The sequence below is a fragment of the Chroicocephalus ridibundus genome, chromosome 9 (genome assembly GCF_963924245.1).
Source record: "Chroicocephalus ridibundus chromosome 9, bChrRid1.1, whole genome shotgun sequence".
Classification (NCBI taxonomy): Eukaryota; Metazoa; Chordata; class Aves; order Charadriiformes; family Laridae; genus Chroicocephalus; species Chroicocephalus ridibundus.
The window spans coordinates 49,460,935-49,484,815 of NC_086292.1; the positions used below are offsets into that span (position 1 = coordinate 49,460,935).

At 39.6% G+C, this 23,881-nt stretch overlaps 1 protein-coding gene across 2 annotated transcripts in view; it reads right to left on the reverse strand.

Moving 5' to 3' along the window:
* Positions 1-1,626: 1,626 nt before the first annotated feature.
* Positions 1,627-23,881, reverse strand: part of UACA (uveal autoantigen with coiled-coil domains and ankyrin repeats) — a 34,372-nt gene continuing 12,117 nt past the window's right edge. For both annotated transcript variants that reach the window (XM_063346467.1, XM_063346468.1), the window contains exons 2-19: positions 20,926-21,059; positions 20,333-20,421; positions 19,110-19,174; positions 18,092-18,149; positions 17,505-17,575; positions 17,293-17,399; positions 16,215-16,396; positions 15,800-15,837; positions 14,390-14,476; positions 13,130-13,237; positions 12,012-12,044; positions 11,416-11,514; positions 11,177-11,213; positions 10,231-10,283; positions 6,044-8,734; positions 5,260-5,412; positions 4,242-4,307; positions 1,627-3,504 (exon numbers count right to left, since the gene is read on the reverse strand). In XM_063346467.1, coding sequence (XP_063202537.1) covers positions 3,433-3,504; positions 4,242-4,307; positions 5,260-5,412; positions 6,044-8,734; positions 10,231-10,283; positions 11,177-11,213; positions 11,416-11,514; positions 12,012-12,044; positions 13,130-13,237; positions 14,390-14,476; positions 15,800-15,837; positions 16,215-16,396; positions 17,293-17,399; positions 17,505-17,575; positions 18,092-18,149; positions 19,110-19,174; positions 20,333-20,421; positions 20,926-21,059 — 4,143 coding nt within the window. In that variant the 3' untranslated portion in view covers positions 1,627-3,432. The remainder of the gene's footprint in view (positions 3,505-4,241; positions 4,308-5,259; positions 5,413-6,043; positions 8,735-10,230; positions 10,284-11,176; positions 11,214-11,415; positions 11,515-12,011; positions 12,045-13,129; positions 13,238-14,389; positions 14,477-15,799; positions 15,838-16,214; positions 16,397-17,292; positions 17,400-17,504; positions 17,576-18,091; positions 18,150-19,109; positions 19,175-20,332; positions 20,422-20,925; positions 21,060-23,881) is intronic.

Sequence of the window (23,881 nt, forward strand, 5' to 3'; positions counted from 1 at the left end):
CAAAAGGCAAAGTAACCGCAATTAAAACTGCCGCCAAGCTGGCAAAAGCTCTGGGGCACTGCTCCGCCAAAAGGAAGCCACTTTCGACATGCAACTGAAACGTTACTACAGAAGATACGCAATTGGGCTTGGTGGGTTTCACATTTCATAGAAAAATGGTAATTTTAATTATTCCTTTTAAATATATATATATGTACTGCAACGGATGAAGCCAGTAATTGTACTCATGCTTCAAGTAACACGACATTGGGTTGAAGTTGCAAAAGCGATCTTGAAGTCATTTAACATAATGAGAAACCTCAGACCTATGCCACTTTAATTCAGCTGCCAGAACAGCAGTTTCAACAATCAAGTCTCAACACAATAAGAAACTTAAAGTGTACAACCTCAGCATTTCCAGGTATCTATTCCTGCCTGGATCAAGGAATGGAATACCAGTGAGCATTTTCACCTAGCAGCTTGCTTTTGAAGATGTCTCAAGCTGGTGTTTAAGTGGCATGTTAATCTTCCCCCCCTCCCTTTAAAACAAAGATGGCAAAAGTAAAATACTCTAGCAGAAAGAAATTACTTTGTCTACTAAAAACCAAACCAGGATGTAAGTATAATTGAAAAAGCTTTTAAATAATTAGCCTCACTCTGCAAAAAAAAAAAAAAAAAAAAAAACACAAAATACAAAAAAAAACATGGTTGGAGATCAAAATACCCTTACACTACACCTGAGAAACATATAAAGCTATCAGAAAATTATCAGCGAAAAGCACTTCAGGATACCCTGTAGGTTAACTGACTCAGTAAAGCTGACAGAACCTATCCACTGTCAGAGGGAAGGTTTAGACACACCAAATCTTGAAACAGTTCTACCTAAGTGCTAGTTCCTCTTCAGAAAAAACTCAAATGTTTATATACTCATATACTTTTGTTTCCCCCCCAAGGTCAAACTAGAGCTTTACAAGAGCCCCAGAGAGAGCTCCTGCTTACTAACTCAGAATACAAGCGACTCCGTCACAGACCCAAGGAAGAAACCATCGTTCCGGTCATTGTTTAAATCAGTAAAGTTTCACTTATACTGTTCATGCCCTAACAACTTAACAGCCTTATTCATTTTCGTGTCCCACTGGCTGGACGAGATACCCAAATAATCAAAAATTAAATTAAGCTAATGGTAAAATTAGAGAGACCTTCACTTTAAAGTCACACCAAGTGAATGGACTTTGCTAGTGCCAAGAAATGGTTCTGCAAAGATTGCTCAGCATGAAACCAGGTCGCAGCGTGAGCTGTTAGGTGACTATGCTTCCATTAAAAGCAGTGGGAAGACTTCACTGCCTCACCCCAAACCTAGCGACTGCCAGAACTGACAGCTTGCCCTGTTTGGCATAGGACCGGCCAGAGTGGATTCACTCTGAAGAACTAACTGGTAGAAGCTTTGAGTCTCAATCAATGACACCAAAATTTTACCAGCCGTGAACTCTGAAAATAGGTAGAACCCCCCAGTAATGCCAGCAGGCATCTGAAAACCAAATGTGTTACCTGACATTTGAGAGCATTCAGGCGTGTTCAGCATCCTTCACTACACATACTATTTTGCCAAACTATTTACTTTACCTTTTACAGAATTAACCACGACAATAAAAAGAAGAAAATGTTTTATTGATAATATAATATGGGAGAAATTTAGAAAAACACACGTAGAACTCCCTCAATAAGGAAACATACAATATCAAAATATGCCAGAGTTAGTATATCAAAACAAATTCTCTCTAATAAGAGTTTCAAGTAATGCAATCATAAAAGAATTTGGCTAAAAAGTAACATCTATATACTGAGATGTTTTCTGTAATAGTCCTCTAAGAAATTAAAGGAAAGCAGCAGTAGATCTGTTTAACTACAGACACGTACTTAGTAAATATATTAACTGTATTTATATACTAAAAACTGCCCTGCACATTCATCACTATGTCTGCATCCTCCTCTATGTGGCAGTTGCCTCTTCAGTTCTACAAGACTGCCCAAAAAGGAACAAAAACATAAAAGGAAACAAACAAAACACTACTTTAAAAAATGAGACCTAAGCCTGGGGGGTACAGCTTGTTGGGAAGCCCAGTTAACACAAAGCTGAGAACTGCGCTCTGACTTAAGTCGTGTTTTTCAGGAACGTGGAAGAGGAAGTCAGTCTTTTCTGCATCAGGATGCCAGATTCCTACTTGCTAGTTATAAGCAAATGCTTTCAACCAAGTAGACTGAAGTTAACACAGCTACCGACAGCACTTACGCTGTTTGCTTTAGTAGAACAGCTACATACGTTATCAGACTCATTTCTCAATTACTTCCTTTGAATAGTCCCAAATTTTGTTTTCTTTCATAAAGCTTACTTATGGGAACATCATCCTTCAGTTGAAAATGAAGCCCCGTCTTGTTTAATAGGTAGATTCCAAGCAAATAAAAATTCTCATTTCATTAATCCTTACTATTTGCATCTTTCCCCATAAATAAGATTATAGTACATCATTTACAGTTAAGAGGAAAATACCTTAAACTTCCATGAGATAGTGTTTGAAAATCCAATACCTGAATTAGCTAGCGTACAGCTTAATGAGCTGCTCAGTCTACACCCATATTAGGCCTAATGAAGAATGAAATTATAAGAAGTAGGACTATTGCATTTAGATCAAAATGCTGCTCTACAAACCGTGACACTCCAGTCCCACTACTTTAGCCTACAGTAATCAATATTACAAAGCATTCATGAAAAATCTTGGGGGAAGGGGAGGCAAACATAAGTGTTAGTGTTTTGATAGAAGACCCTATTTTTAAGTCTTGCAAAAAGCAAAGGCACTACAGTTTAAGCTTATATTTAAATAAAGTCTGTAACTTGGCCAGCCAAGTTACAACATATACCTACATACCTTTCATCTACCTTTGCAGCTGATCTACCAAGTGTGTTTCAGTATGTCTTGATCAGCTTATGTGACAAAATAGCCACTTTCTCTTAATCATTAAAGGAGATATACAGCTACAATACTTAGCCAAGCTCATTTGAACACAGTTTATTTTTAACCATACCATGAGAGTTCAAGTTATAGGATAAACTGGAGTTTCTGGGTATAGGCCTTGCTTTAATAAGTGGTCAATCAGACATCAAAATAATTTAACTACTATGTCATCATTTTGACAGTCAGCTTGCATACCAATTTTAAAAGACGTTCTGCATCTTTTATTAATCTAATGAAAGTAGTGTCAGATTTGAAACTTAGTAGCCCTATTTTACTGTTTTACAGGAAGAAAATATTGACGCTTTCTAAATTGTTTCCTATTTGGAGGTTCTAATTGCAGCTGCATTATCAGAATTATATAAATCTCATGAAGGTTATCACTACCGTCATCACAGCACTCCTACAAGATGAGCAGCCTTCAAGAGCAATGGCACTAAGCACGTCAGCAAACCAGTCCCTGTCTCATTCGAATGATCTGTAGTAAAGCAGCTTGGACATCTTCATCCATGTGACCCTAGAGCAAGCAAACACTTAGTTAAAAGAAAAATTAAAAATCCCATAAAGTGTCAACCATCCATCACTAACATTTGAAGATTCTTCAAAATGACCCCAAAGTCTTAACTCATTGCTGTATTTTCACCACTCTCTGGGAAAGGCTGCAATATTTTAGGAATCCTGTTACTTTTTTTCTCATGAGAGAGAGAAGGGTCTGCCCCTCTAACACAGCAGTTTCCTTTATGAAAATACAGGGTGAGAAAAAAATACTGTTCCTATCCTCTGGACCCCACAGCTGCTGCTGTAGTAACGGTCCCTCTTTTGCATCTTAAGTATCTGAAGTCTTAAGACTTGAATTAGCTGATCAGCTCTTTGTTCAGTGAGAGCCACTGCGTAAGTGCGCATGAAGTTTCTAACTTCTACTCGACTTCTCTCCAGCATTACCTGGGCTGATGCAGAATTAATAACACGCTCACATCACCAGACAGCACTGCCCTTCAGAGCAGGTTACTGTTACACATAGTTACACGTAGACAAATGGTAATAAGAAGATGACACAATCAGACTACAGCTCTGGTGTGTGTTTGCTTTTTTGTTGGATCAGTCCTTTCTAAATAAAAAACTCTCAACGTGAAAACAGGTACTCGATGCTACTTTCAAGTTTGAGGTCTTCCAGTGTGGCAGTTAGAAATGTGTCTCAAGAATCTCTACATTGAAATGACAGAGTAAAACAATCTGAACTTGGGACTATCATACCTGTACAGCACTGAGAAGATGTGTCCGATAAACTGAAACTACCTCTTGATGCTGCCTTTTAGCATCCTATAAAAAGAAGACAGGAAGAGCAGGTGAAGTCATCAAATTTTTAACATCTACTCTTACCTATTTCCAGCTTTGTAGGCTTGGTTTTGTGCACTTATAGACTAGCCAAAGCAGAATTTCAAGGTTAAAGTTAGCTATATCGCCTCCATTAATCAAGAAAAAAGCCACCACTTCACTTTTTTTATTGCTTACTTGTAGCAAAGCAATTTTGCTGACAGGCTATCAGAGAGGCTGACCCAGTGTGTCAGCCCAGGTGCTAATATTAAAATCTTGTTTCATCAACAGCATTAGCTGTTTGTTTAAAACCACCCCATGTAAGAATGCATTGCCTCATAAGGGTCAACTTTGCAAATACTATTAAAGATGTAGTCTACTTCTGTACAGATTTACAAAAAACTAACTTTGCACGCATACACAGCTTTAATTATGAGCTTTATTGGAGGGACCGCAAACATGTTTGTGCCCAAACTCAGAGCACTTACCATAAAGTGTTCCCCTTTACTGTTAGTACTTAACAGTCAGCAATACACTTCACTACGTTCGCAGACAAGGGGACACAGTCAAATCCATTAAGGACCACCTCACTTTCTTTCAAAGTGAGAAAATACACAACTGGGGTTTGTTGAAAGAAAATATTAACATGGAACGTGCACACAGAAAAGGGCTTGGCAGGAACTATAGCACCGTATCTTGTAAGCACAAATTCTCTCTAAATCGCATCCTTTTTATCTGGAAAAGTTCCCAAATGTTGCAACTCTAACGTACAGAAGGAAGCAGGCAAATTTACAGAGAAGCAAGCACGGGAAAAAAATTTCACAAGTGCTCTACTTTTGAAGTCTAAGTCTACAGCCAACCCCGGGGCTCCAGTGGCCACATACATATTTCCTTGTTTATACAAGAACCTGTGAGCAATGCTGCTGCATTTCAGACAATACCTTGCATGAGTACTTACAGCTAGCTGCTGTTGCAGTGTTTTCACTTGGTTCTGGAGCATTTCAACCTGCTGGTTCTGCCTCTTCGAGGGAATCCCGGTGGTGTATGTAAGCTGAGACAAGCCATTAAGAGCTTGTTTTAACCGCTCCACATCATTAAGCAGCTCTGTTATCTTTTTAAAAAAAAAAAAGAAGAGCACACAAACCCCTCATTTAAAGAATATTAGTTTTTGGTGAGACATCCTTAACGTTCTTTAAAGACTGATGAAGATGAGGAAGCATTGAAGGGTCTTTGGCCTAGCTTGCCACGACACTGGCTAAGAGACTTCACAAAGACAGGACTTCATTTTCCTGACATGCTACCACTAGTTCCCATTCTGCTTCCTAGCATTGAAATCCGCAAGGTACGGACCCTGGAGGTCGGGCAGCAACATAAATGAGTTGTGCTCTAAAAATATTCTAGGTCTCATTTCTGACAAGAACAATGAAGCACCAGAAGGCAAGCCAGAGATGCTAAACAGCTCCAGTGGAAGAATGCGCCGATACCCCAAAAGTCTAAAACCCAGCTTGGAAGTTTTAACAGTTTAAGTACAACGTATGACATTTGAAACATACAAGGAATTAGAAAAATTTAGTATAACACTAACGAAACCAGGACTTCATCTTCGCAGATCTGGGCCAGTCCAGGGCACCCAACGCTCAGTACCGGCAGTCATGCTTGTATACTCCAGTCGCTACATCTGAACTCTAGCTAATGCTCCCGACATCTGCAGTTCGGCAGTAAGGAACTATCCGACATCCTACCTTGTTATCCTTGGCTTCCACCTGCTTTGCAGATTCCTGTATTCTCTTCTGCAAGTCAATAATTGTTGTCAGTGATTTATCACACCTTTCTTTCTGGTCTTTAATTTCTTGCTCAATACTGCAACTCCGTAACTGAAGCAACTCCTTCTCGTCCTTTAAAGAAAGCTCGCTCTTCTTAGCTTGCAAAGCCTCCTCACATGCTTCCTCATACTTTTTATTCATATTGGACAAGTTTTCAGCTATGCTGTTAAGCTGGGCCTCCAGAGTACTTTTCATGGATTTGTATTCTGATATGTCAATCACTTCTTTGCTCTCCAGGTCTGTTAAAGCTTGCCGAGTAAGCTCAATCTCAGACTGCAACTTCAAGATTTCCTCATTTTTAACTTGGTTTTCTTCTTCCTTCTCTTTCAAGCTGTTTTTGATTGCTACAATTTCTTGTTCTAGTGTTTCCTTCATTTGTGAATATTCTACCAAAGGTATCGAAGACTTTTTTAGACCAGACAATTCCTGCTGTAGTTCTCCTACTTTTAGTGTTTCTTTGTCGTAACATTCCTTCTTACTTCTGAGGGCTTCCTTTAGGTCCTCTATAGTGTGACCAAGAGCCTTCTTCAAGGCTTCAATTTGCTCAGCCGACAGATGCGGAGCCTGCGTGGCTATGGGCTGCTCGGGACTCTCTTGCAGCTCATCTTTCTCTTCTTTTTCCTCTGTGTATTTCCGCAGCAATTCTCTCAATTGCTTATTCAACTCCTCCATTTTGCTTGCAAATGTTTTTTCCATTTCGCGGGATTTCTCAGCAAGGATATAGTTCTGCTGCAAGTCGTTCTGGATGGACAAAACACCACTTTTGAGCTTTTCATTCTCCTGTTTGCACTTCTTGTTTTCCTCCTCACTTTCTCTGCACTTCTGCACCTGTTCCTGCAACTGTGCTTTTAATTCTTTCACTGTGGCTTCAAAGCTTTGTTCTCTGTCTTCAAAGGAGGCAACGGGCGCGTATTTTGACTTAATGCATTCTTGAATTGTGTCAAGTTCCTTCTTTTGGGCTTCAATTTCTTCATGCAACTGTAAGATTTCTTCTTGACCCCTCTTATATTCAGCCGTAACCGCAACATTGTTCTCCTGAAGTTCTTGCAGGTTTTTATTTAGAGCAGTCACTGTAGTTTCATGATCTTTTACACTTATATACTCAGTCTGTAATTGATTCTGCAAGAGTTTCACCTTATTTTTCAGAGTCCCATTTTCTTCATTTACCCTCATGAATTCTTGCTTTATCTCTTCCGTTTTTTCCTTCAGCTCCGACAGCTCCCTGTTAGTCTTTTCTAGCGTGTTATTCAAGACCGTTTTAATCTCCTCGTGGGTTGTAGCCAACACATACTGATCCCTGAGCGTCTCTCTTACGACTGCATTTTCAGAGACTAGTTTGCACACTTTTGCTTGTTCTTCATCATATTTTTTCTGAAGCTCAGCAAGCTGCTTTTCAAGTTCAATACCATTAGATTTTAAAGCTTCCATTTCTTTTTTGTGCTGCTCTGGAGACAGGTACACAGCTTGGAAGTGGCTAATGTTCTCACTTAAGGTGTTCTTCTCTGCCAGCAACTTTTCAGCTTCTGCTTTGCTTTCATTGTACTTCTTCGTTACTTCAAAAAGCTTTTTGGTCAGGTCACCAACAGCCAAATCATTTGTTTTCTTCAATTCTTCGTGAATTTTTAAAGGCACATTCTGGCTCTTAATTTCAGTTTTCAGCATTTGGATTTGCTGCTTAAGTGTCTTGTTATCGTTCTGCAGTCTTTCAAGTTCCTTCTGCAGAGCCTGATTCTTCTGTGATAATTCAGAAATTGTCTTCCCAAGTTCCTCATTTTTTTGCTCAAATCCACTCCTCATTTGTTCGTGGTCTTCTGGCTTTACATGCTGAGCAAGTTTAGCCTTCTGACTCTCGGATTCCCTCTTTAAAAGCAGAATCTCTGCCTGCAGTTTTTCATACTCTGCTTCCATCTCTGCTAGCTTCCTTGCTTTCTCATTCACTTCGTTTGATAACAAGCTCTTCATGTTTTCAAATTTCTCTGAAGTTACAGAGTGGGCTAACTTTGCTGCTGTTTCTTTGAGCTGCCCTTCCAACTCCATGACATTTCTTCCCCTTTTATCTCGCTCCATCTCCAACTTAACAAGTTCCTTCTGCAACCGTTTATTTTCCTCCACTAGCCTTCCTTCATCTCTCTTAAATTCTGCCACCAGCAATTCATTCTGCTTAATCTGGTTCCTCAGTTTTCCCACTTCAGCAGAGGCTCCTTCATACTTTGTTTTCATTTCTTTCAACTGATCCTTCAGCTCCTCTGTTAGCTTACTGTTTCCCGAAGCAGCTTCGTTAGTCAGGTGATCTTTCAGAGCAAGAAAGTGGGTCTGCATTTGCTTAACTTTGCCTTCAGAGTCAAACATTCTTTTCTGCACATCTTTTAAAGCATCTTCCAGTTGTTTTATCTGTCCATCAGATTCCGCCTTGGTTCTTTCACACTCTGATGCCAAAGCTTTACATTCGGATACCTTGTGAGACAGTTCTCTCTGCAATTTGCTAATTTCTTCTTTCGCTGCACCATAGCAGGTCCTCATGTTGTCAAGTTCTTTCTTTAAAGCTTCCTTCTCTGAACTGGATGATTGGTGAGGCAGGGAGAGCTCCAGGGGTCTCAGCATAGACCTCGACTGAAGATAAATTGGCACAAAAAAGGATACATGTTGAAATTTGACAAGTCACATACACACGAGTTGTCATACACATAACTGTCTTAAACCTATCTTGATGTGAGCATAAAATTTGTCTGAGAGATTTCTTTTTTCCCCCCCTTAGAAACACACTAATCTACTCGTGCCCATATTACAGAATGTGTGATATTTCAGCTTTTAACAGTAAAAATCTTGAATATAGCTTTACAGTCTGTTTTTCCCAATCATCAGACCCTGCTGAGATTAAAGTGCAAGTATAGTATATTCATTTCATTTCTCTTGGTATTCATATTTAATCACTCATCTGCTAGAAGAAGTTTCAGAGAATTCCCCCATCCCTCAGGCACGTGAGCATAATTTTAAAAGGAATCAGACCAGAGTATGTCACGGTTAACAGAACCTTTTCTCTGAAAAGACTGAGGAAAAACCAGTCATTTACTGTCCAGTAAAGGCTATATAAAAAAAGAAAAAAAAACAAAACACCCAAAACAGTTTGTGTCCTGCCATGTGCTCTTCACTACCAGCCACGATGGCTATTACATGGCACAGGCTTGCTCCAATGATCTCATCCATGTTCCAAGGACCAGAAAGCAGCAGGGAGCTTCCAGACACAACCCGCTTAAAGCCACTTAATTCCTGCTTGCGACGTGGTTTGGCGTTTTTGAGTTGGTCGGCTTTTTGTGCCAACAACTCCCCCTTCCCCCCCCTTTTAAAAAAAAAAAAAAAAAGGAGGAAAAAAAAAAGAATTGCACATCAACTCATTTTAAACTTCAACTAAGAATAAAAAAGAAAATCCTCAGGCCATTGGGATAACCTTATGTAAACCACGGCAGAAGAGACTAGATTTTCCTGTGTTACCAGCAGAGCACACAAATACACACGCCAGTGAAAACGGGCAGGAAAGCAGAGGAGGTACAGATTGATTTCTAGCCATCACTCACTTCTGGAAGCACTACAGCTCAAATACTCAAGCGTAACAACAGCCTGTCAGTTCCGACCAATCCCTGTCGTATATTACTCACTGTGAGGGTCTGATGGACCTTGGTTATAACTGAGTTGTTGCTTTAAAAGGCAGCTGCCTATTGGCAAACAAAACTGGCAGGAAATTACTGTATAGCTGGCAGGAAAATAAAGTCTTCTGAATTTTATTTGAATTTAAAGCAGAAAAAAATTATGGAGATGAAAATACAATTGCACTTTACGGTGTGACAGTTGACCCAGTAGTCTGTTGATTCAGTTTTAAGAATGGTCGTTATAAAGCAGACCCTTCAGCATCCAACAATTCCACCGCACTTAAAGCTATGTCACATACGTAACCCTAGAGGGCACTAGCAGTTAAAAAGAAACACCGCAAAGCAAGTGGTATTGAAAATCTACACAGAAGCAACGTTTAATGTATGTAAATTTACAAGTATATTTAGCTTTCCCAAGCATAACTATCTTGGAATTATCTTAAGTGGCAAAATATTTATTACCTGTGATTCCACAGCAAACACTTGGCCTTGTTTAAGTAATAAATCTTCTTTTCCTAGATTTGCAAAGCAAACAGCATTTAGTCTCCGTTTAAAAACTAACACAGAATCACAAGAACTACGATTTTTCCTTCCTAATTTTATTGCGTTCGGTGGCACCGCACCAGGCTGCAGGTTGGTATTAAAACAACTCCACCTTAATTAAGTCACATAGGGAGTCTGGACAAACTCCTTTTGAGTAAGAAACACCCCTACTATGCTACCAAGCTAGATAAATTGTTCCGCAACACAGTCATGAAAGCCACCCTGAGCTAGCTGCGTGTCTGCACAGGAGCACGGCAGGAAAAAGCATCCCCTTGCACCCCAAATAAGTGACCCCTCCTGACAGGCAGCCAAACAGCTCTCACCACGGCTTGGGACAGATTAAGTAACATTATAAGTTACACAAGCGCAAGACAGGCCTGTAACCAAGTTGGATGCGAAAGATTTCAGTTTCTGGAAATGGAATCATTCCTAATGGACGCGTAAGCTGAGGTCTTGTGTTTAAAGTCTCTTTCAAACCTGCCCACACCCAGTTTTCACAATGACCATAGTTTTCTTGTCATGAGCTCGACACGAGTGTTGTTTAAAATACGAAGATTGGAAAGGGGAAAGACTCAACCTGGAGCCCGGATCTCGATCAGCTCGTTTTTCGTGTTATTAGAAGATGTAGCAGAGTTACAATGCACATTTCGCAAGACAGTCATTCGTCAGCGAGACTGATCAGCAGTGCCCCAGCGCTCGGGCACAAACACAGCTGGGGCCGGTGAGGTTGGAAGCGTGGACACACACACACACTTGGCTGGAGTCAAGACCAACAAAAGGAAGAGAGGGCAGCAAAAACCCCACCCTTTGTCTATTTCTAACACTGCATCAGGCATGGCAACTTTTAAGAATTAAATATACTTACTATTACCAAAGTTACTTCCAGATCCCACAAAGTCAACCTAAAAGCAAACAGCAAGAAACACAAAAATAAAGATGAAAGTTCATTTCAAATTTTTACTATATGTTAGGCTATGGATTGAAGGGCGGGAAAAGCTTTTACAATGAGATAACAGTTTAAGACTTTCAAGAATTTAAAATTGCTGAAGTATTTACTGCTGTAAATATCAGCTTCTATATTACATTTCAAATCAATTAACGTACTTCATAATATTTGAGTTTAGCTTTGAGAGCTTCAATAGTTCTTAAGCTTTCTTCTTGCTGCTTTTCCTTGGTAGTTAGGATTTTCTTCAACTCATCTTTCTGAAAGAGAAAGAGTGCCAAATAGCCAAAGCCAGAAGAATGGCCAGATTGGTAAGATCTCAAGCAACTCTTCAAAAAGTTTAGGGAGAACTTCAACTAAGATCAGCACTGAAAGAATCCTTAAATTCTTGGGTTTTAAGTTCTTCTACAGCACTGCTCCTCTACAAGAAGTCTTGAAGAATGAGTCGAGGAAATATTCACCAACGTAATTTGCTATTAGTTTATTTACATTCATTCGTTTTGCATTACTGAAAGTCACTAAAGAGATACTTATACTGTGAAGTCTGCTTTAAAGGTGCCATAGGGATTACAGATATTTATTTGTAGTAACAGAAATGCTGTGCAGCTGCATAAATGGAGTACGTATCAGGAGATATTTAATTCAGCATTTATAGATAGTTTTTCTTTTCTCTATAGTTTTAAACACCATTACTTAAACATGATAGCCACTTCCCCTATTTCATAGTTCTATTACACTTTAAGGTGATATATCGTACCTCATTTTCAAGATCATCTGCAAACATTTGCTCCTGCAAAAATAACAAAAAAATTCCCCCACAAATCATTTTTTCAATAATGTTTAAGGGGCTCATACACAGTTCATTAGTTGACAAGTCTACCCCAGTTCCTAACGCTATGTGCTTCTGACAGTTCCCCTTTCATTTACCCTCTAACCTCTGGCAAAAGAAATAAAGATAAACAGAAGTTAGGGATGTTTGACAGAGCAACGTCCCTTGACATGCATTCTAGGAAACTACAACAACTTTTCAGCTCTCTAGATCACACGCTACTGAGGCAGAAGAGTAGAGGTTTTCAGTAGAAGTTTCCTGATTTTGGAAAGTGACAATTAAGGAGTGAGTTTGTTTTAGAAAGACAGTGCTTAAGAGAAGTTGAGACAAGCCAATGATTCTGAGAAGAAATATTCTTTTCTATCCATGTGCTACATTTAGGGGAAGCTGCATACACTTTTTAAATAAAGTCCTACAAAAATACAGTGAAGGAACAAATGTGAGCCTCCAAAAAGAAAAAAAATTAAAAAAAATCCTGGTTTTATTTTCTTCCTCAATTGTACTGGTCATATTTAGACCTCTAAGAAGAGGAGAGAATTTTAAAACCAGGGTTTCAAATCTGAGTGAGAAATTCCCTATTGAAAACCTTTGTTTCTGTTTTTGCCAATTTAAGATTTTTCTCTGTATTTCCACTTACAATAACAACTGGAAAATATGCAGTGGCTATGATAGAGTCCTGACACACAACACCTACACTTAATTGTGCAGATGAAGGTTAATCTCCAAATTATAACATGCCAGATCACCTCATGGCTCATATTACATTGTGAAGTATAGCCATAAATGTTATTGCTCAAATTTATGAGTATCAGTGAGTGACGCTGTAACAGGTCCCCTCACATTTTGAGCATTATCACAAAACCAAAGGCTTTTGCAGCAGAAGAAAGTGACAGCGACACATACAGAAATAATTCACAGGAAAGCAGCGAAGATTGCATCCTAATTACACATGCATGCTTTCCTTTCTACTTCTACCAGCCTTCACTGTCAGCGTTGGGTAGTTATTACAGCTTTCACATCAGGTTCTTCCAATACTAGAAGTTTACCTCGTTCAGTTGTAGTTGTAGCCCACTGATTCTATCCAGCAGCATCCGTTGCTCCTCTTGCACTTCTCTCATTCGATCTTTCAAATCTTGATTTTCTAACTCCAATTCCTTAAAAAGAAGTATAAAAAAATTAAAAAAAACTACCACCACACTACATGCACATTGGAAAAACGAATGAATCTGAACCAACAATTTTAACAGTCATTAACATCGAGTCTTGTCTATCAAGTCCCCTAATGATTTTGTGGCCTTACTCCAGGTCCATTTCATTCTGAAGGTTTATATTATATGAGCACAAGCTCGAGTCTTCGAGCTTTCCAGCTCTCGATAGCTCATTCTCGTCTAAGCATCCATACAGGTTTTGAAAATATGAGCCGAGTAAGACTACACTCATTGCTGACAGCACTCAAGAGGCTGCTTATCTGCTGGCTGTTAACAAGTAAAAATAACGAATGTTAAAATAGTTCCTGATGCCCAAACACTGCAGCCAGAAGAGTAATGAGAAAGCCTCACCGCCACGAAGCACAGCGACCTTTAAGCGCGCTAACTGTTCCTGCGGCCACAAGAATCACTCCAATAACGTATAAATCCAACACGTGAAAGTGGTAGGTCTTTGCATCACCAGCCCATCCAGTGCTCACATGCAAACAATAAAGCATTGCCTGATAATCGCTGCCTTAACTGTGGTAACTACTTTAAACATAAATTTCCTGATTTGAGCTAGAGATCTTTATCCTTTTATTACAAAGCATTTCAGAACAAAGGCCTGAATTTTTCAGTGGTTTGTTCCCCATCACTTAAAACACTGTTTACCTTTCTGAAAACTGTAATGACATAGTAACAAGATGAGAAAATGAATACTAGTTAGTAGAACAGTTATGATACGGGTTGTTTTGAGTAAGATTTAAACAAACATCTCTCTTGATAATATTAAAAAATAAACCTTCCTGGTTTGTGACCCAATGATTTTACTGCAGGCAAAAGCAGCAGACAGAAGGTTAAGAGATGGATGGGGTTAAGACACAAAGGGACTCGCAACTATTTGTTACACAAACAAGTATTTTTTTTGTCATGAAAAAGTTCACAGCTTATCTGTATAATTGCCACATTAGATTCATGCAATTAGGTTTTTAAACAGCAATATATATGACCTTTCTTAATGGAAATGCTACAGCTTATTTTACAAGCGCATCTCATCGTTAGTACATCTGGTTCATTATGCATATGGGAATACGCAAATCAGAAATCCTTCTCGCCTACCTGAGCATTATGTTCCTTCTGATACAGCTTGACATTCACCTCCTCCTGTGCGTGAAGCCGGTTCCACTTTTGTGACATATTAGTAATCTGTTATTGCAAGAGTGAAGTATTAATTTATATTCCCTGTCCTTTCTGAAGGCATCCATTCCTGGGGACAGTGGGCTGCTCCCAGCCTTCGTTTCAGCTTCCACTGGGGGGCAACACTACCATCCCCCCCCCCCCTTCAGACAGATTGCTGCTCAGCCAGAGGTCACTCATGAGCTCATCCAGACAGTAAATGGGATGCTTGTCAAAACTCTAATCCTGAATGTGCGCATCATTGAATGTTTTCCAAATAGAAACAGACACCCTATCTGATTACAGAGGGAATCTTCGCAGCTACATATGAAGTTAAGAATTCAAAAGATACTGAACTAGTTGTGCATCATGGCACAATCTTAATCCCCCTCTCAACAATGCCAGCGCAATACTGCGTTTCAGTGGCCAGACGTAAGCAGTTTACGTTTTACCTCTTTCAATCTCATACGGCTATGATAGTACTCTTGTACTAGGAGCCTCTCTGAACAGATTTAATAGACCTTACAATCACGTCTCAGAGTTAGTGCTGTATTTCTGGATAAAGATAGGGCAAGGAGCCAGCATGCACAAAGAAGTACTAAGGTTTTGTTTGACCTGCAGTACACAGATGTAGCATCAATATTAAAATAACAGGCCTGCTGAGCAGCATCAGGCCTTTAGTTAGGATTCTGAATCTTGACATTACAAAATCTTGAAATATTTCACAATTATTACATTGTCCTCTATTAAATGAGGCCCTGATGTTGGGAAAAGAAAATACTACACATTCATCAGTAGCTTACAGAAGGTAATTTTTAAGTTGCCTTTATAGGCCAGCTTCACAGCAAAGACAAACGCCCAGTGAAACTTACACCAGACACCTGCAGTCTTTCTTTCTATGACATATACTGAACATTTGAATTTAAAAAAAAAACAACTTGGAAAAAACCTCTCTAGGTCAGTTAAAAACTATTCCGTTTTATTCCCCCCGTCTGTTTTTGAAACATTAGGTGCCCCCCCCACCCCCCGCCCCAGTATGTTGGGAACATAAGGTGGGGGCCACCTTTGCAGAACAGCAAGCTGTGGATGTGCTGCAGTGACCCAGAAAAGCCAGCTCCCTCTTCAGCAGTAGCTCACTTCCAGCTCTAGACAGCAGAAAGTTTAATGAAGATGAACACTGGCCCCAAACCAGGCTCAAAAATCCCTAGTCAAGAATCGTAACTCTTTTTTCACCCCAACAGGAAAATAGAGGGCATAATGCTACAAAAGAATGAAATTTCACTAATGCTGTGTGCCCTCTCACACTTTCTTCAGAAACTAGCCTTAGGAGACACTTAGTATAATAAGCCTTACCTTGTGTTCAGGCTGCCCTCTCTTCATAGTATCTCTTGCTAAAAAAGCAGCACAAAAATAGGAAGTTAAAAATGCATTTCATTTAGATAATAGATTCTCTCCTTCCTCCCCCCCCCCCCAAAATCTGGAAGCATTCACAAGTGCAAAGATTTTCCATAAAGAAGGCTAAGTAATTCCTATGATCAATACTGCAACGCCAGGATCAGCAATGTTAATACCTTGGGGCATCAGAACCTGCATTAACCTTAAAAGCTTTACTAAAACCAAACAGAAACTAAAAGCCGCCTCTTCCCTCCCAAAGAGGCAGTTTATCACTGCCTACGTAAGCACTACAGCTGCCCTCCAAAGAACAGCTCCTGAAGACACAATTCAAACGTAAGAACATTTTAAACTGTTACAGCCACCTTCCTCATACCTTTGCTGGAATCCTCAACGGCAGCTTTTATTAAAGCCAAAATGTCAATATTGTCACCAATTCTGGCATAGTAAGCACAGTCATGACCAAGGCCATCAGTCAAACTAACATCCGCGCCATTTTTGAGCAAAACTTCTACTGCATCCTTGCAGCCGTATTCACAGCCTAACATTAAGGCAGTCCTGAGGATGGGGAGAAAGAGTGCATTCAGAGACTCGGGGATCTCATGCTTTAATGGAGCAGTCACAGAAATAATCCTTCGTACACTTAGGTCTAATCATGCAAACTTGACTCAAGGAATCTTTCCTCTATCAAGAGAGGAAACTAAGCTTTAAAAAGTCATTTAGTCAACGTTTAAATATTTGTTAAAAAGCAAACAGAAACACTATATAGCAATACTTTCATGAAATTCAGCATAAACCCCACTGTCTTTGAGTACTACCCAGTGTTTTGAAAACTCATGTGACCTTTGGCTTCCTCTCTACTTAGATACAAACATCAATAGACACAACAAACAAAAGACAAAAAGTTTAGCCAAAGTTCAGGCGAGTGCTTGGAAGCCCTGGCAATGCCTTCCAAACGCTTGCCAGCTTCGGAGCATGCAATGGAAGTACCCGTGCTCTGTCCCCCAGCGGCCTCACGCGCCCTGGCCACCGGGCAGCCATCCTCCAAGAAGTAACTGGCAGAAGCAGCAGCTACAAATAGAAAACCCCTCCCCTGACCCCCTTCCATGCATATAGAAGCCAACATTTCAAGGCCTTTAGGTCCCTTTGGAGCTCCATTTGCTTATTGATCCCAAAGGGTACAAGATGCAGCTTTGTACAGAGAAACCTTTAAAAAAAACCCAACTGTTGTTCCTCTGCTGGCAGTAACAAGCCTATAGGTATTTTATATGCAAGAACAAGCAATAAGAAAAGGCCAAGCTTATCTGCATTATTGAATTGGCACATGTACTTCTGAACTGAGTCATGGGTTTCCACTGAATTTAGTATATTGATACTGTAGCCTGAAAGCCAAGGGACAGCTTTCTACCCTTTACATGTCAGCAGGCATTCTGACACCTCTCTGCATGCGTTACCTGTTTTGTTTGTCCCTGGCATTAACATCTGCTCCTCTGTCTATCAGAAGCTGACAGACTGTGGGACGACACATCTGAGTGGCCAGCACTAGAGGTGTCCTCCCATCCTGAAGAGACGAAGAGGGGAAAAAAATAAGGAAAGGGAAAGAAAGCAGAGAAGGCACAAGAACTCTGATGGGGTTTGTACAGGAGAGCTATAAGCAGCAACTTACTCCGTCTTTTGAATTCACTGAGGCCCCATGATCACACAGTAGTTGTATGCTAGAGGAACAATCTGACATAGCTTTCAAGAGAAAAGAAAGAGCAAGTTATACTACCGAAATCCACCTTCATGAAACCCCAAACACCTCCTCAGGTGTATTTGTTTCACAAAAATTCACGTAACGAACGTAAAGCATGACAAGGCTCTATGACTTAGTTCTCACACAACCGTCTCAAAAGCCCGTGAAAGAAATCAAACACTACTGTTCAAGCCACTGCATAGCGTAACGAGGATGCAGACAATCCAGAGTAAGGTACCTTAACCTACTAACATCATTGCTCTGAAACACTGCTCATGAGACTTGCTTAAGGTTTTACTAGACAATTTATGGGCATCAGAAGAGACTTTGAGACCTATAACCCCTTCTAAGTCAGTTAATGAGTTTGCTATTGAGGACAAATGTCATGGCAACATAAAACTTTTTCTCCTACTACAGTCACCAAAATTAAAAGAGAATAATTTGGCCCCTCTGAAAATTAATTCATTAATTGAACCTAGATTTCATACTACAGATACGAGAAAAGTAAAACCTTTTACCTGCATCATGAAGAGCAGTTCTTCCTTGAAGATCCACATTCTCCGTTGGACAATTGTACTGTTAAAATAAGTAACCCCGGTTATCAGTTACGATTCAGATTGCACTTACAAAACATTACAATCTTTTGAGGTTTGAATTAAAGCAATAAAAAGTGATTTAAGAAAAAAATAAGTAAGGTGGTTGTTTACAAATATAGCAACATAGGTGAAAGAAAGAGCTAAGGGTACGTGCACTTCAGTGCTCTAAACACACTGATCAAAAGTTGTGGAATTAAATTAAGACTGTGCAAGAAAATGCGTGCAATTCATCACCGACTTTCCACAAACACTTTCAAGTGTTCATTCACTATGGCTAAGATTCTCCGCTACATGGCATTACTCCTCCACTACCAGTATCACTACTAGTTCTGGCATTCCACAGAAAATGTGCCATTTATATCTGCATGGAGACATCCATCGAATAAAGAGAAGAGATCCCAGTAGAAGTTAAACAAAATAAATAAATATCAAATTAGCATAAACTGTCCAGGAATAAATGAAGAAAAAAAATAAAAATCACACAAACCTAAGACAACCCCCCAATATTGTTTCATTAATGAAAGATTAGTTATGGATATAAATGTTCATCTTTTGAAGAAAACACTACTCCTGAGCAGACCTTTCAGTGTCACTGTTCCTAAATGCAAATGCATTCAGAAAAGGAACACTAGTCTTTCAAAGACATTCAACTCCATTTTCCTTTAAGAGGTAGAAACTACAACTTGATTTGATGGTCTGTATGTATAGGGGAAAAGATGCTTATTTTCTTTATTTTGGCACTCTTTCAGCCACAACTTCTTATTCAATATGAAAAGGCCTTTTCCCCATGACCATCTTACTTTTTCAAGAGAATGTAATTATTTAAAAAGAAAAAAAGGGAGATGAGTGGCATATCCTAATTTCAAATCAGTATATTTAAGAGTACCTTTTTTATTCTCAAGAATAAAAACCGTAACAGACAAGTTGTATTTTCCAGTACCTGCAACAGCTTCTGCAAACATAAAGCATGTCCATATTTTGCAGCTAGGTGCAATGCGTTTCTACCTAAAAAGAGAGATCAACATCAATTCAGGATCCATTTTGAACATGCAGTTAGAAATAGCAAATAAACTCACTCTTATGTTGTTTCTCAAAGTCTATTACTAATCGCATAATGCTAACTCATAAGAAATTGATCTGTACTTCACTAAAGCATTAGCACAGTTTATTTCATCTCAACAAAAAACTGTCCTCTGCCTCCTCCATAATTCCATACACTTCGTTACTGCTCACACGTTACACATATGAAACATCAAGACACATGTCATTAGACTGCTGGACTGATTTCCCAAGAGACAGTTTAGATGAACATCCACGTCATTTTAGATCCAATGGTCACTTTTTTCCCCCCTTAACTCCGCTAGTACTGTATCCAAGTCGTCTATCTCATATATACTTCACTATTTGCTAAACAGTCTTTTCTTATTTTAGACAACCTGCAACCAAGGATTCAGGTTAATGAATAGTGAAATTAATCTCAAAATACTGCAAAGGACTCCACACAAGCATTCAAAAAAATCTGTCATACAAAAGGAGGCTAGATTATTTCTGTAATGAAGCTGAAATTAAAGCAGTATTTGTTAAGTGTGTTAAATTATGAGGTAAACGATCTGAGGCAAAATTAGCACCCATTTTGAATTACCTCTTTCATAACACTTTCACATAAGCTCTGATCTCACACACAAACCAAGAAGGTAGCAGAGAGGCATGCTGAGGTTTTGAGGGCTCAGTATGGGTGCACAACACCTACCATACCATTTAATTCTAATCCCCATTGCACACAGTACTTCACAAGTCTCAGTAAAATACACTTAGTATTTAAATGAACACAAATTCATTTAAAACAGTTTTTATACTGCTATTCTCAACCAGGAATACTGATCTCTCCAGTGAGCCTGGAGCAGACTATATACACAGTTAGAGCAGCACAAAGCCAAAGTTCCCAAGTTCTGCTGCACGTCAGGGGCGTTCATGAACTTACACTACTGGACACGACCAGTTTCCCCTAATTTCAGCAACAAGTCACACAGATAATTTTTTTGCCCACCACAGGGAAATCCACAGAAAGGAAGAACATCTCTCCTATAGTTTAGCTTAATATCACTCCAAACTAAAAAACACGATGAGAACTTTTGCAAGTTGCAGTTAGTTGAGGAAGCCTACCCGCAGCATCAGTGGCTGTGATATCAACTCCGTGAATGAGGATGGTGTTCAAGCAGTCCAGGTTTCCTTTTGATGCTACGACATGGAATCTAAAAATAGAAAATACCTTGCTTAAGTATAGCTGTTTTATACAAAAAAAAAAGGGGTATTATTGATCAGGAAAGTCAAAGCAAACAGCTACATACTGAAAGCATTACACACCACAAATTCAGCTTTGGACAGTGTCCAACTCCAGTTAAGAGTTTTGCAGATTTTACTGTAAGGAACAAGATGACTTTTTGGAGAAGGAATCATTATTTACCTTGAATCAGCGAGCCAGGTGAAAAACCAACATGTTTTCCATTTCTCTCTAACATTCAAATTTGGCAAGAGCAAGTATTTAAATACTGATCTTCACTTTGAAGAGAAGATAGTTTATGAGAATTTGATGTTCTAGCTATCTGGTAGTCCAGTTTAGATGAGGCTAGAATCCAACACGATGCATCATATAGATTTATACATTAAACAGTTTTTAGAGCAGCAGCAAGATTTAGGAATTGAATAACTTTCAGTAGCTTCCCGACACCATTATTGTAGTATTGGAAGTTACTTACGCAGATCTCCCTTCCACATCCAGTTTAGTAGGACTGACTCCTTTTTTGGCAAGAATTGATGAAACCTTTTCCACATCACCCCTTTCAGCTGCTTTCATTAACCTGTCATCATATTTGTTCCAGTCTGTGTTCAGCTGTATAAAAGAGCATTACAGAAGCAAGTGAGCTTATGGTACACTACTGATCTACTAAAAGAACTTCAATAAAAGGCTGAATCATATGCACCTGGGAGGGATGGAACAAAAAATATCTTCATTTACAGACAGAGCTGTACCTGTTAAGATGTTTAGAGTTACTTATGGATAACATCACTGGAGCATTTCAATCTGGCTGTTAGTGTTGAACGTACAGTGCTCTGAGACAGTCTAGTTAAGTCGCTTTGCTCCTAAAGGAGACCTCTAGGATCAAACCTCTTTGGTTTTCCTCATTCTGCTTTGTTCTAATAGAACTAAAACTAAAGCCACAGACAGTAGTTCCCTACCCTCATTTTCAAATGAACTTTTCAGAGAGTTTCTCATATCAGGTTGTCTTTAGACATCTCCTCCTGGCCCCTCTACCTGCCACATTAAGAACTCCCCCTTCCTTTCCTCTGCAGCACCTATATATCTGAAAAGCTGTCTCTTCTCAGTCTCATGCCCTTCAGGGAGGGCACATCAGCAACTCTATTAACTCCATTAATTATATGAAAACTGGAGGTTTTCTTGACCATCTTTATTGTCAATCATTTGAATTACCTAGTCTAGATAAAACAATCAAGCGTTTAATTCCTATATATATTAAATATCTGTCCATGTCTCAAAACTTAAAAATTAATAAACAAAATGCAACACAAAGGAACAGATAAGCGAGGAATTGCAAGTAACGGAGCCCAAAATAGCACCGCTAACAACTTCCCATCTAAGTAATCATCTCCAGTATAAGCTTTTCAGTATTCATAAGAAAACTGTTTCATAAGGAAGTGGGCAGATAAGACACAGCTGCTACAATTTTCCCCTCTATCAACCCTGATATATTAAAGGTGCCGGAGAACTCAACAGGTGAGACTGAGCTGTAAGAGATATTTGAATAGGGCAATTATGAGATGTGATCAATGGCAGACTTCAGTTTTCATGAATTCAGCAGTCAGCAACACATGAAATATGTACTAAATTTAGCCATCTCTAAGCCAAGTTCACATTTATCAAGAACAGCTGAGCTTCCCAGCTTTACGGAAAGTTACACCGTTTTTCATGCCCAACGCATAACAAAAATTGATGAAAGAACACCAGAAAAGCAAGAAGCAGAGACCCTATTTCCCCTCCCCAACCACTTGCCCCCCGCTTCATGCGCCTGGGGCCAGGGAGCACGCTCGCCCTACAGCTGCCCAACAAGCCCCTCCATAAGAAAAATCCATGGAGAGAACTGCCGTTGAACCACGGCAGAGAGAACTGCTGATCTGAGCCACCAGCAGCCAGGTCCCAAGGGAGGAAAGGCACAAGCCCACAGCAGGGGAGAGCAGCGGATCCGATACGACACCAGACAGTACCCCAGCTCTGCACGGCATGAAACCCAGTGCTGAAGTGCTGCAAGTCAGTGTAGGTACCCACGACATCAGCAGAGAAACGTACTTGCTAATTCAACTCACTGAATTCAGCCATTCTTAAAAATAGATCTCAACCAGCTCCACTACGTCCCAAGCAGTTTTCAAATTTTAACATCAAATGGGTGCACTAAAAATATGCAACAGGACAGTTTCTCCTGTGTCAGACTGTTCATTGGGTCAAAATTCAACTAAAAGTAATATTTAAGGGATGAACATCTATTCAGCTGTAGAAGAAAAATTCAATGTTTATCGCTTTACCAAGTTGCAACTACCAAAGCAACGTAGATTGCAAAGAAAGTACATGTCACTTATAAACAGACCACCACGCATTCAGTCTCAGACATTCATCACCCCCCCACTTTTGCCTTGTTTACTTCAAATTTAGAATTTCAGACCACAGGCCAAGCGTCCCACCCCAAAAGAGGGAGCTTGTTCTCTTCTGTTGCCTAAACCACCCTTTCTGAATTGCTTTACACTTTTCAGGAAATTCTGTTCTGTGACAGAGACAGCATGGCCAAGCTGGACACCGATGACTTCATGTTCAAGAAGCTTTCAGCAGAAGATAAAAGGCTTATAAAGGAGTATTATATTCAAATCTAACTCTATACAGCAAAAGAATTTACTGATAATAGTGAGACATAAGCAGCCTGTAGGTGCATGAAGTTACTATCACAGTGGATCACAAATTCCACGCATGACTGAATAAAGAACATTAAAACTGGTAAACCTAATAATTTCCAAAATAGAGCAGTCAGAGTAGCTGAAAACATTTTTGTTTCCTGAAGTGAGAAAGCAGCTTATCAATGCCTTGTCCTTCGTGTTGGGTTCATCACAACACACTCCTCCACCTCCTTTAAGCACGAAACCCACTACGCAAAAGTCTTGGCAGTCTTCGTGTGAAAGCAAGAACAACAGTAGATTTTAAAAAAGCAACTTTATATAATCTTCACGTTAAAAAAAACAGTCACATTCTATCAAGACAGAACTACCCTCCCCTTAAGACTGTCTTACGAGCAAAGACTAACATTTTTCAAGATTTAATGTAATAAAGTCTGGAAGATCCACAATGAAGAGAGCCAGTGCCAGTTCGCCAGTTCTCAAAGCCGCGAGAGCCCAGAGCTGCAGCAAGGTCTCGCCTTGCACCAGAGCCAGGGTTTGCTAGGTAAAAGAGGAGAAACAAAAAAAAAGAACAAAACCAAAAGCCCACTACCGCCACCCTACATCTGTAGAATGGTTTGTATAATGGAGTTGTAGTCATGATTATCTTTAGTCCCCATTCTCATAATAAACAAGTTCACGGTCATCATGAAGTCTTAGCAATAGCTTATTCAGTACAATACTTGCTAAAAGTGACATGAAGGAATAAAAATAGAC